The sequence below is a fragment of the Salvia hispanica genome, chromosome 1, assembly GCF_023119035.1.
Source record: "Salvia hispanica cultivar TCC Black 2014 chromosome 1, UniMelb_Shisp_WGS_1.0, whole genome shotgun sequence".
NCBI classification, from domain to species: domain Eukaryota; kingdom Viridiplantae; phylum Streptophyta; class Magnoliopsida; order Lamiales; family Lamiaceae; genus Salvia; species Salvia hispanica.
In genome coordinates, this window is record NC_062965.1 from 31,981,036 (window position 1) to 31,993,112 (window position 12,077).

Genomic DNA, 12,077 nt, shown 5'->3' on the forward strand with positions numbered 1-12,077 from the left:
TACCAGATATACAAAATAATGCTACGTCACTTTTTATTTTTAGTTTTTTATTCTTGATTCCTAACTTTAATCTTCTTTTTTTACGTTGGGCAAGGAATGACAAATAGAAGACTATAAAGTCTATTACAATTAGACTTCGAGTTTAACCATACATGTTTTTTTTTTTTCCCTTTTGGGGCTATTATATTGAAAACTATTTTAACTTGAGCCACTTTATTTAAATTAGTGATTTTCGGCTATAGATTGTAATTATGACACTATTAGAGCATCTCCAAGAGGAGGGGTAAATGGAGAGATAAGGTTATATAATTATCATATTTACATTTTTTTCATAAAAAAACATTTTCTAAGGGGAGAGGTAAATGGAGAGGTATCATACTTTTTCCCGTTTTGAAGAGGTATCTTTACCACCCCATCAATAGAGAGATAAAATTTTATAACTACCATATTTGCCTTCTTTTCATGAAAAACCATTTTCCAGTGGAGAAGGTATTTGAGAAGGTATCACACTTTATGTTTTTTAATGCATTTTGTACTATAATTTTATGTTTAAAAAACCATTTACCTTTCTATATACAGTACTTTTATTCTTTGGATTATGTTTCTTTTTGAAAGAGTATATTTCACTTTTTGAGTAGTTATATGATGATATATATTTTTATTTAACCCTTTCTTGTTGGAGATGCTCTAAAGTAGTAATTACACTTTTGGACAAATAAAGTCAAGAACTTATGAAAAAGTTTGGTTTTCGTAGTGAACTTTAAATGTTGTATAAAAAAGTCAGAAACTTTATCGGATTGTATAAATTTCTCATCCGACCTTGCCTGTTACATTTTCAGCAAAAAGTAATCCTATGCGGCTTGCCGAAAGCGTGACATGGCAAATCGTTGCGTTACATAAAAGGGCAAATTGCCTACAAAGTCATGAATTTTCGAAAAAGTTTGTTTCTTCCCGTGAATTTTAAATATTGCATGACGGAGGGAGTATGAAAATTTTAAAATAGAGGTATTAATGAATATTCTTAATAGAGAATATTCTTTTATTACAAATTTAGTACTCCCTAAATTTATTTTAAATATTCTTTATTAAGAATATTCATTAATAGTATCAATAATTAGAATATATAAATTAAATATATACCATAAAAATATTTATTTATACTAGTAAATAATGAACCTTATATCTTATATGGTAGTAATAATAATATTAGTAACAAGTAAAGTATCATTAAAATTCAAAGTGATAAAATGCAAACATTTTATTGTACAAACTTCAAATTCATCAACACAATATCAACGTCGTTTCAATACAATGTCAACATAGTGTAAAAAAGTTCAAGATTTTTATGTCAATATAATGTCAACACAATATCAATCGTTGACACTGTGTTAACATTTTTTATTATTATTATATTGTCATCTGTTGACATTTTTAACGGTCTAAATCATAATTTGGAGTTTGTAAAATATTTAGAGTTTGTTTGATTACATCCCTTTATTTATATATTTATAAATTAAATAGCTTGAATATTAAATATAAATAAAATTCATATATAAATATATAAATCTTAAAATAATTGAAATATATAAAGAGAAATAAAGAAATATTAAATAACTTAATATAATTTCATTTATTTAATTAAAAAATTCAAAAAATAAATATACAGTTATAAATTAGTATATATTCGTATATTTCAATATTTCGAAAATTCTAAAGCATAATAAGAGTAAAAGTCTTAAATAAAAACTATATAGCTTAATTATAAAATCTATAGCTTAAATTTTATTTTACATTATAAGCCTAAATTAGAATTAGAATCCAATAACTACACAGCTTCAACCCTAAGCGGCAGCGCCCCCGTTGTCTCTCACTCTATCTCTCTTTACTCTTTCTCTTGCCGCTTTCTCCTCATCTCCGGTATCTTTCTCTCAATAGCCGCCGCCGCTACTTCCACTACGCGCCGCCTGCCTCGCCGCTGCCCAGCCTCCTCTCACGTTGCACCACCGCTCCTTCCGGCCTGCTTCGCCGACGTTATTTTGGTTGATTATTCGATAAAGTTAGTTTCTTTGCTAGTCACTTAAAACCTGTATGCAATTTACTGAATTTTACAGATTGTTATCTTCTTTGTTTTTGAAGGGATTTGTTGTTTGTCAATAAGAAAAACATGAATACTTCCTGCAAACCAAACACAGAGCTCTCCCGCTGTATCTGGAATTCCACTAGACCTATTGGTAAAGCTGATTTAGCAAGAGGGCTCTTGCCTTTTCCTTCCAAGAATGAAATAAGAATAAGAAGAGGAACTAGGAAAGTAAGAGCTGTGGTTTCTATGTCGAGAACCGAGGCCGCAGAGAAGAGTGATGGCCTCACGTACAAGGATGCCGGTGTTGACATCGATGCTGGCTCCGAGCTTGTTAAGAGGATAGCCAAGATGGCTCCGGGAATCGGAGGTTTTGGGGGGCTCTTTCCATTAGGTATTACTCTATCGTTACGTTCAGTAGTCGATGCTGAGATTTGTTCGCTCATATTAGAATTTGATTAGCATGAATTCGTGTATATTTATCTTTGGCTCATGTATTAGGGGATTCCTATTTGGTTGCTGGCACGGATGGAGTGGGAACAAAACTTAAGCTTGCTTTCGAGACTGGAATCCATGATACTATCGGCATTGATTTGGTATTAAAACAAAAAATAGTCCATGGATGTTATTTGTTAGTCATGCTGGTGGTAATGTGTTTTTTTTTTTTTAATTCAGGTTGCGATGAGTGTTAATGACATTATCACATCAGGAGCTAAGCCTTTGTTTTTCCTTGATTACTTCGCCACAAGCCGTCTGGATGTTGACCTTGCGGAGAAGGTATCAGTTGTTACCAGTTGATTTCATTTATCATCTGAAAAAAATGTAATTTTGTTAAATATATACGAATACAGGTCATCAAAGGCATTGTAGATGGTTGCCAACAATCTGATTGTGCCCTTCTTGGGGGAGAGGTACTTTTGGCCTTCTATATCTATCTCTTTAGTTCTTTGAAAAATATGCTGGTAAAATGTGAGGTGTTTTGGTTACCATCTAGCTCCAAATGTAATTAACTATTCATTCTCTGAAGTTCTTAAATGTATTTTTTTCGTATCCCAAAAATTTGCTGGTATCTATGTTAAATTGCTACTTTTTGTTTGTCAGCTGATAGTGTTTATGCAATTTCTATATGGATGATGGAAAGCAAGTTACTGTTTCTCATTGGCCCCATTCAATTATAAAGTCTTGTCCTTATAGTACAGTCCCCTCATTCTTAAGTAAATTGTGCTTTTGGAAACCAATATCTGAACATTGTTGTAGACTTGACTCGATTGTCCTTGATATCTTTCAGACTGCAGAGATGCCTGATTTTTATGCTGATGGTGAGTATGATCTGAGCGGCTTTGCTGTTGGCATCGTAAAGAAGGACTCTGTTATTGATGGAAAAAACATCGAGGTTGGTGATGTTCTCATTGGTCTTCCATCCAGTGGAGTGCACTCAAATGGCTTCTCTCTTGTCAGAAGGTTTGCATTTGTTCCTCTGAGATTGCTCGTTTTTTAGTTATTTTCATATTTTCTCGAAACCAAATCAGCTAATAGCCTATCCCGATTGCACTAATCCAGGGTTTTAGAAAGAAGTGGCCTTGCTTTGAAAGACAATCTTCCTGGCTCGTCTCTTAGTCTGGGCGAAGCTCTGATGGCCCCGACTGTTATATACGTAAAGCAGGTAACGCCTTTAAAGTTCTCGCTTCAAGGTGCTTAATGTACGACATAATAACACATGCTACTCGTTATCCACTTCGTTAACCTTTTTGCAATGCGTGACGCAGGTTCTAGACATCATTAGCAGAGGTGGCGTCAAAGGGATTGCCCACATCACGGGTGGTGGTTTTACTGACAACATACCCCGTGTTTTCCCAAAGGGCCTTGGTGCTCTCATATACGAGAACTCGTGGGATGTTCCTCCTGTTTTCAAGTGGATTCAAGAGGTCAGCATCTATTTGTGTTGGCCTTATCATCTCTCCCTCTCTCCTGTTAACACCACTCACTTTAACCTTTAATGAAATTCAAGGCTGGAAGAATAGAGGACGCGGAGATGAGCCGGACTTTTAACATGGGGATCGGGATGGTGCTCGTGATGAAGGAGGAGGCGGCTCTCGCATTACTTCAAGACGATCATGGCAAGAACTCGGTGTATCGGATCGGTGAGGTTGTTAGCGGGGATGGTGTGAGCTACCGATAGTCTTATGTTTCGGACGCAATCATGCCGTGCTTTGCCACATCTTTAAGAAGTATTCTAAGGAAATTTTGTTAAAATTGAAATGTTGTTGTTAATCGGTGTGGGGCTATGAGCTTGTTGCTGACCCTTGCTCGCCTTGCTTGGGCTCGAGCTTTTATTTTTATTAAAAAAGAATCGAAATATCGTGTTTAACCACAACTCATGCTAATTGTTCAGAGAGTTTATTAACTAGATCTGTGGGGTAGATTTGCAGTGTTTAGTTACTAGGTCTGTTATTTACAGTATAATCTTTTTTGTAGCATTTAAATTCATGATTTTTGCAGAGGATCGATGTTGGTTTCCTGTCTACCCTTAAACCCTTGGTTTCATGTCTACAGACTCTACATCGTAACTGTGATAGACTCGAATATTCGATTTATTTACGTTTTGGACCTCACATGCATGAGCCCATTGGTTTGTGATACATTTTATGTGGGTTTTGTTTTGGGCATTTCACAGTTAAAACTGGTTACTTTTACTTTTTAGTGTTATTCAATGTAGAAATAAGTACTACCACCGTCCACGAATAGGAGTCTCATTTCTATCCGGCACGAGTTTTAAGAAATGTTAAGAAAAATGGGTGGAAGAAAGGTAGTGGAATAAGGATCTCACTTGTATATATTAGTTTTAAATGATATGTGAGTGAAATGAGTTAGTTGAATGTGGGGTCTCTTTACCATTTATGGTATGTATGAACCGGGACTCTTATTCGTGGACGGACTAAAATGGAAAAAAACGGGACTCCTATTCATGGACGGAAGGAGTACCAAATTATTCATTTTTGTATAATCACAGTAATTGCAACATGAAGTACCATTTTAATGTACATAAAATATGATAGAAGAGTGTTTCTCTAAGGCAATCATATACCAAAGCTGCTGAATCAACTTATTTTTAACACAAGTATACCCGCAAGTGTACGGGGCTAATGTAGCAAATAGTAAGCAAAGAGTATCGTATCTACAGAGACAATGAGTGCCAACCTAATTACCACGAACCAACCTCAACTACTATCTAGATGAATCGGATTTTTGGGTTTTCTAAATCTATTTAAAAACAAGGTAAAAACAATTAAAAACAACTAGAGAACTAAAAGCAAATAAAAAAACGGATGTAGATCAAGGATGAGAAGGTAGAATCCTACGGGATCGATAACAACTATCCTATGCTCAACTAACTTCCTAACTATGTCAACAAAGGGTCTCAAGGGTTATTAAGCTATCACTAAGGTAAAACTATATCTTTTCTCAAAGCATATAATTTGTAGATTGCTACCTAGAACCGAAGTCTCCTTCCTAGAACTAAGGCAACAACTCCTAATAGCTCCTAAGATACTTAGCTTCATTCAAAGGCTCAAATCTCTCGATTATATTGGTAAAGACGTCAATTTCTTCTCTTTCAAATTAAACTACTCACTTCTCAATTCTTGTAGTAAAATCCACATGCATTTATAAGGTGATCAGTCAAATAAATGTATAAGCACAGATGAAATCAAAATAACCACATGAGCCAAGGCATAGAAAAAGGAAATCAATTAAACATAAGAATCATTGTATCTCCCCCGTAGAACTCTACGAAGGATTTAGCTACTCATGTTCAACACAAAAGTCAAAGAAATATTCAAAGAAGTATTCAAAAACATTATTTAAACAAGAATAAACTAAAGGTAGAAACTCCTAGAATTGGATTGGGCGGATTTGAGGTCTCGTCTTCAATCTTGCGATGAATACTCGTCCTCTGCTCGTTCTTCTCTTCTTCCTAGGTGAAAAAGTAGTATTTTTGGGGTTGAAGGCGTGTAGAATGTTGTAGGGGGTGTCCCATGCACATTAGGTTAAATAGGGCTCTAAATTTCCTTGTTTGGATCTGTCGGCCGAACCTGGCGGGTCGCCAGGTTCGTTGTACGGTGAAGCTGGCGAGTCGCCAGCTGCTCTCGGCAATTCTGGGCGAAGGACCTGGCGAGTCGCCAGGTTGGTACTGATGCGAAGCTGGCGGTTCGCCAGCCTCGTGCTGCAATTTCGTCCTTTTTCCACCTTTCGCCATTTAAGTTCATTTTCGACCCTTTTTCTACACATTCTTCACAAAATTGTCAAAATACCAATAACATAAAGAAGTAGCTATAAACCATGTCTCAAAATACACAATATACGATCAAATTCAAGTAAAACTACCCTCTAAAATCATGTAAAATCCAAGTGAATCAGCAGCCCCACCTTTTATCTTGGAAAAAAAACCTTTTATTTTCAAGATAGATTACAGGAAATCCATCAGGTAGGGGTTTACAATAGAAGCTGCAAATCCAAGGATCTTGATTAAAAAAAATATATCATTTGGCTTTGTAAAATTTATAGTAATAAAAAGGATACAACTATTTAATCAATTAATTTGTCAATCATAAAAAATGGCCATGATATCATCTAATCTAAGGTCTGTTTAATTGAATTCAGAGACTTGTTCGTGAGAGAATATAACATGTGACATGTCTACTACTAATAATGATGATAATATGTATAGTACTATTATACAGACAAATAGTGAGTACTTATATCAGAAGTTGAAAACAGTTATCAAACGGTATGATTTAGTAGCAAAATCTTATTTCTCAAATAAAATAAGAAAGAAGAGAAAGGGAAAGAGAAATAAGAGAGAAGAAAAAAAGAAAAGGAGAGAAAGTGGATGCATTCCACATCCCACACCGATGGTGATAGAAAAGTTGTGGGTGTAAGCTGTATTGTAAAAGGAAGGCTGAGAGGACAAGTTAAGTATCTTTGCGCTTGGGGCAATGACGCAGCTAGTGAGGTTCTAACTGAGGCGCGTCTATTGCTGGTTGAAAACTATTTCCAAACCCCCTCTTCAGCCTGGGCTTGACTCAGGCTGTCGAGAATTTCTGGAAGGGCTCCCTCTTTTGGGCAAGCCCTACAATTCAGTTAAAATATTTTCGGCCCTTTCCTGGCCCTTTTCTCTTGTACAACAAAGTTTGTTTAGTATTGTCTATATTTATGACTATATCAATCGCTAACAATCACATGGTGTTTTAACGCATATCTGAGGGAGACAGAATGTTGAGCTGCGGTGAAGGGCTCGTCACGACTGCGGTACCGCATCGCTCATCATGCATAACATGATAGTTGAGAATGAAGGTCCAGAACTCATTGATTGGGCCAATGAATATGATGCCAGACCAAGCCACGGTGTGGCCACCGCCCCTGTACGCATGGTATACCCCACTGCGACGCTCAAAAGGTGCACACATTTGCTACTATGCGCCAGCAAGAAGCCCATATTCAACTCAAGCGCGATATAATCGAAGAGTTATGGGCATGTAGGATCGCACATTGATATCATTTGTATTTTCTTTGAATGGTTGTTTAATCGTTGTATTTTTTTTTTCAAATATTGTAATACAGCGAAGGTTTTCGAATTAGTACTTTAAACTATGTTTTTTTTTCTCCAATTTAATTTCGTATTTGTCATTTAATTGCTGGGCTTGGGCATTGGCTGGGCTATTGCTACGCTGTTGCTTGGCTAGGTTGTTGTTAGTCCATGATAATGTGGCAGGAGGAGTTTTGACTCAGCTATTGTTAGGCCAAAGTTATTGTGGATGCTCTTATAGTGAAAAAAATAAAGCAACTTCTTAGTATTTGGTGTGATTTTAGAAATTTCATAGGTGTATAAATAGTACTGCATAAATAAGAAAAATTCATGGTATTTGATTTTGATAGGCCACACCAAAGATTTCAATGCACATGTTGAAACTTGGACTTCTCACGTGCTTTAACTACTGAGTTGTTTATGTTTGCCCAATACAAACTTGCGTAGTCTGATTTCTTTCCTTTTCCTAAGGAAAATATGCAAGATCATTCACTGCAACTATCATTCTGTGTAAAGACCTTCTTTGCCAACTGATAAGATTGAGATTTTGAAAAAAACAATTTTTATTTTGTTTATACTATCAGAAAAGCTTGAAAGAAATTGCAAAACTTTATGGATCCAATTGTTTTGGAGTAATGATAAACAACCAAATTTTGTACAACCAAAATAAGATGATATTAGTAATTTTGATGTGTTAATTAAATATTAAAATACTAAATATAGTTGGTTAACAAATTAAAAACACTTTATTAGTTTTTGGCCTCATTTTCAATTTTTTATTTTTATATTTGAATTATTTCTCTATTATTTTTCAAATTTGAATTAAAATATGCATTAATTATATTTTATGATTAAAAAAATTTAAAAAATTATACACAAATACCATAATATTATGAACGTTCCCTATACTATATGTATGTCTATACTTTTTAATTAAATGCATAAATAAATTATATTTTTTCTCAAATAAACCAATTTTTGATTGTACAAAATTTGATTGCATAGCTTTATTGATTGTTTTGTTGGTTAACAACTGGTTAGTGAATGCTTTCTGTAGTTTTGGTGAGGCAACAAATATCTGTAGTTAAAATTGTCCAATTCCATTCATCTTGGTAGTCTTTTATTGGTATGATCCTATGATCTTTCAAATCTTCTTCTTTCAAATTTATCCTATTACTTGACAAAGACAGTGCTCCCAAATTTGATTGGTGAAAAGCCTTTGGTTGCCATCAAAGTAGATTATTCAGTGTAGGGTTAGTTTGCAATAGTGACCCGACCTTTAAAATACCACAAAAAGAATATTTCTTTCAAAAAAATTGCAAAATATAGGATGACTCGGAAACAAATAAATGTTGACACGTGCCATATTTGTATATGCAACTTTTTGACAAAATGTTGTGTTTCTAAAGCTGAAAATGTTTAATGTCAAAGTTTTGGAGGGCAGAGACATATTGAGTTCATATTTTATAGTGATCGTTCTTGTGTTGCTATATGGAAAACAAGGATGTTTGGAAGAATCTCATCTACACGGCATTAGTGGATTACATGGCAAGTTGATCAAAAAGTTGGTCCAAAATGACGATAAAGCTTCCTTCGAATTCAACTATTTAAGCCAACATCTTTTTAGACTTCCCATTCTCCTTTTCGTGTCAAGATTTACTTGAAATTTCTCATAATTATTCTAAGATAACTTCGCATCTTGCTTTGCTGCAAATATGACCACATTTAGTAGATGCCGCCCTCTTTCTAGAGAGTATAGTCAATATAAAACGTCAATTATTCCTTTTCCTAATTAATTATATTTGGAAATTAACTTATCTTAATTAGTACTAAGAAATTTTCTTCTTAAAATCACAGCATCTGTCCATTGTTTGTCCCGCCACATTTCTTTTGCTATGATTATCAAGGAGTGAAAAGATAATGTCAAGTATTATACAGGTCATAGAAACATCTTGAAAATAAATACTCGTATTGTAAGAATATGCACCCTCCTTTTCAGTCTATTCTACAAGAATATTTACTAGTATTTTTTTTTAAAATTTTGAAAAGTCTTTTTTTCTCTAATATGACGAGCATAGGTAGAACTACATGTACTTAGGAGTATAATTTAGGGGGAACATCTTTTTTGGTCCACGAACTTTGCCAAAGTTCTATTAATTTTATATTATATATATTTATATTCTATTAGTATAATAAAATAAATTAAATTATATATATTTTAATATATACTACTCCCTCCGTCCCACTTTAGGAGTCCCAGTTGAGTTCGGCATGGATTATTTTTTTCGCCCGAACCAAAAAACCGAAATTTTTGTATTTTTAAAATTGAACCGAACTGAACAACCAAAAAAATCGAACCAAATTTCAAAATTTCAGTTTGGTTCAGTTCGAGTTTTGATTTTCGGTTTTTTTCTCACCCCCAGCTCACCCCTATTTGGTATCAACTTTGTTCACGCGCACTGTAGGTTGCGCGTGGCATCAACTTAAGCTGAGGAACATACCATATGATAGGTGGGACCATTTATTGTCACGAAATCTGACAAAATTATCCATTTGTTTGAAGAAAACCAACCCATAGAATCTGATTTCCAGTTTCGCTTGTTTTAACAAATTTACTGGTCTCATTTTTTTAATGGTCACCCAATTTAAAATACTACTATAAATTATTACTACTACTATCTATACTTTAATCCTTTATTATGCGAAAATTTTTTCAGCATTTCATTTTAAATTTTTTTTATCCTACTAGTTAGTTAAATAGAGAGAAATTAAAAATATTGATTTTTGAAAAAAAGACTTACTTAAATATCTTAAAGGGGGTATGAATTTCAAAGACTCACTTAAATATCTTAAAAAGGGATATGAATCTTAATAAAGGATGGAGAAAGGGGTATGAATCTTATTAAAGGGTATTATATTAAAATAATTTTACAAGAATTGTAATAAAAATTTAATTGCATGATCCATTTGACCCAATTAAGTTGAGACATTTTTTTAAACATAGACTAAGAAATTGTGTTAATTGAATTAAATAAAATAAAAAATGGAATAAAGTAGAATAAATAAGAAAAGGTAAAGTAGTAGAAAATAGAATAAAATAATTATGATTAGATATTTTATTTTATATTTATAAAAAAATGAAATTATTAAATTCAATTGGAATGAAGGTTGTTTAATCAATTTTTAAATTATAGCAGCTTCGAAAACCTTTATTCATTGGATATTTCCAAAGAGGGAAACAGCAAGATTCAGTACACATCGTAACATCGTTGTCGAGGAAACAAGAATTGTAGAAAAGCACAGAATATGATTTGCAGTTGAAAACTAATCCATGTGAGTTCCAAGTTTAGGCTACAAATACGCGCGTTGTTTGTCTTCACCAGCATAATTATTGGCCAAACCCAACTACAACAACTTCGCACATTCAAATTCGAAGCTCTTACCTAAATTTTAAGTTTTTCTTCGCGGTGAAGAAAGGGATTGCATCGTTTCTAACCAACCCTTAAATCTCTAATTCTCTTCGTTGAGTTTGGCATAATTGGAGCCCTTGAATTCCATCACAGGTAATGTACATTTATTTCCTTTTTCTGAGAAACGGCTGATGAATGTAGAGAAGGATGGTGTATTTTGAAATTTTGAGGGGTCCCTTTTGGGGATTTGGAGTATATCGATTAGTTTTGTGTGAAAGATGCAATCTTTGATGGGATATTACAGGAGGGCTAATGTGCTTACTTTTCAAGATTTGACGTTTGTTAATTTTTTTGATAATTAGGGTGTGATTGAGTTGCTTATAATCCAATCATCGTTTTTTCCCTGCAGATCTATGTTAATGGTTTTCTTTTCAGTATTTGATTTTTTTATATTCTAGTTCTTGTTCCATGTGAATTTTCAGGAGGGTTATATCAACATTTCTTTGAATTTGGAAGATAATGGATGGTGATCTGAAAAATCATGAGATTTCTCTTTCACATGTTGATGATGATGAATGCAAGACAGAGATGGGGTTTGGCAACTATGGGTATATATCTCAAAATTTCACTTCATTTTGACCGTTGCTTCTTATTTTTGTTATTTGGATGATTTGCTGATTGACCTATGATTGTCTCTTATGTTTTTTGATTTGAAGATTGAAGCTGAAGCCTCTCTCTATAGGTAGATAATGATTTTTTCTAAATTTCAGCTGCTCACATTATCGGAGGAGGTGCAAGATCATAGCACCTTGTTGCAATGAAGTATTTGATTGCAGGCACTGTCACAATGAAGCAAAGGTGCTCCAATTCAATTCTAACTTTGTTTATTCATGAAGATTATGTGATTCCATTTGTTAGGTAAAATTATACTAACAGTATTTTTATTTATTGAGCAGAATTTGATAGATGTTGATACACTTGAACGCCATGATATCCCACGTCATGA

General features: G+C 33.9%; 1 protein-coding gene, 1 long non-coding RNA gene and 1 other non-coding gene across 5 annotated transcripts; all 3 read left to right on the top strand.

Annotated features, from left to right (window-relative positions):
* The first annotated feature begins 1,821 nt into the window (after nucleotides 1–1,821).
* On the top strand, nucleotides 1,822–4,484 carry LOC125201876 (phosphoribosylformylglycinamidine cyclo-ligase, chloroplastic). 2 transcript variants are annotated; one of them, XM_048100165.1, is made up of 9 exons: nucleotides 1,822–2,039; nucleotides 2,137–2,471; nucleotides 2,579–2,673; nucleotides 2,753–2,854; nucleotides 2,929–2,988; nucleotides 3,366–3,538; nucleotides 3,638–3,740; nucleotides 3,844–4,002; nucleotides 4,086–4,484. In XM_048100165.1, the coding sequence occupies exons 2-9, from the start codon at nucleotides 2,165–2,167 to the stop codon at nucleotides 4,254–4,256; spliced, it is 1,170 nt and encodes a 389-aa protein (XP_047956122.1). In that variant the 5' UTR covers nucleotides 1,822–2,039; nucleotides 2,137–2,164; the 3' UTR covers nucleotides 4,257–4,484. The 2 variants fall into 2 exon arrangements, with proteins under 2 accessions (XP_047956122.1, XP_047956121.1); XM_048100164.1 differs by having other exon boundaries at nucleotides 1,823–2,056.
* A 2,569-nt stretch (nucleotides 4,485–7,053) lies between these two features.
* On the top strand, nucleotides 7,054–7,205 carry LOC125202916. The gene has a single exon (XR_007173246.1). It is a non-coding gene; the product is annotated as a U4 spliceosomal RNA (small nuclear RNA).
* Nucleotides 7,206–10,875: 3,670 nt separating this feature from the next.
* On the top strand, nucleotides 10,876–12,075 carry LOC125202802. 2 transcript variants are annotated; one of them, XR_007173195.1, is made up of 4 exons: nucleotides 10,876–11,224; nucleotides 11,530–11,679; nucleotides 11,842–11,929; nucleotides 12,028–12,075. It is a non-coding gene; the product is annotated as an uncharacterized LOC125202802 (long non-coding RNA). The 2 variants fall into 2 exon arrangements; XR_007173194.1 differs by having other exon boundaries at nucleotides 10,880–11,224; nucleotides 11,554–11,679.
* Nucleotides 12,076–12,077: the final 2 nt, after the last annotated feature.

Excerpts from the sequence above, each read along its gene's own strand:
- LOC125201876 (XM_048100165.1), top strand. The coding sequence starts at position 2,165 with ATGAATACTTCCTGCAAACCAAACACAGAGCTCTCCCGCTGTATCTGG. Across the intron at positions 2,855-2,928 it reads ATGTTGACCTTGCGGAGAAG|GTCATCAAAGGCATTGTAGA; the intron begins GTATCAGTTGTT and ends ATACGAATACAG. Across the intron at positions 4,003-4,085 it reads TTTTCAAGTGGATTCAAGAG|GCTGGAAGAATAGAGGACGC; the intron begins GTCAGCATCTAT and ends ATGAAATTCAAG.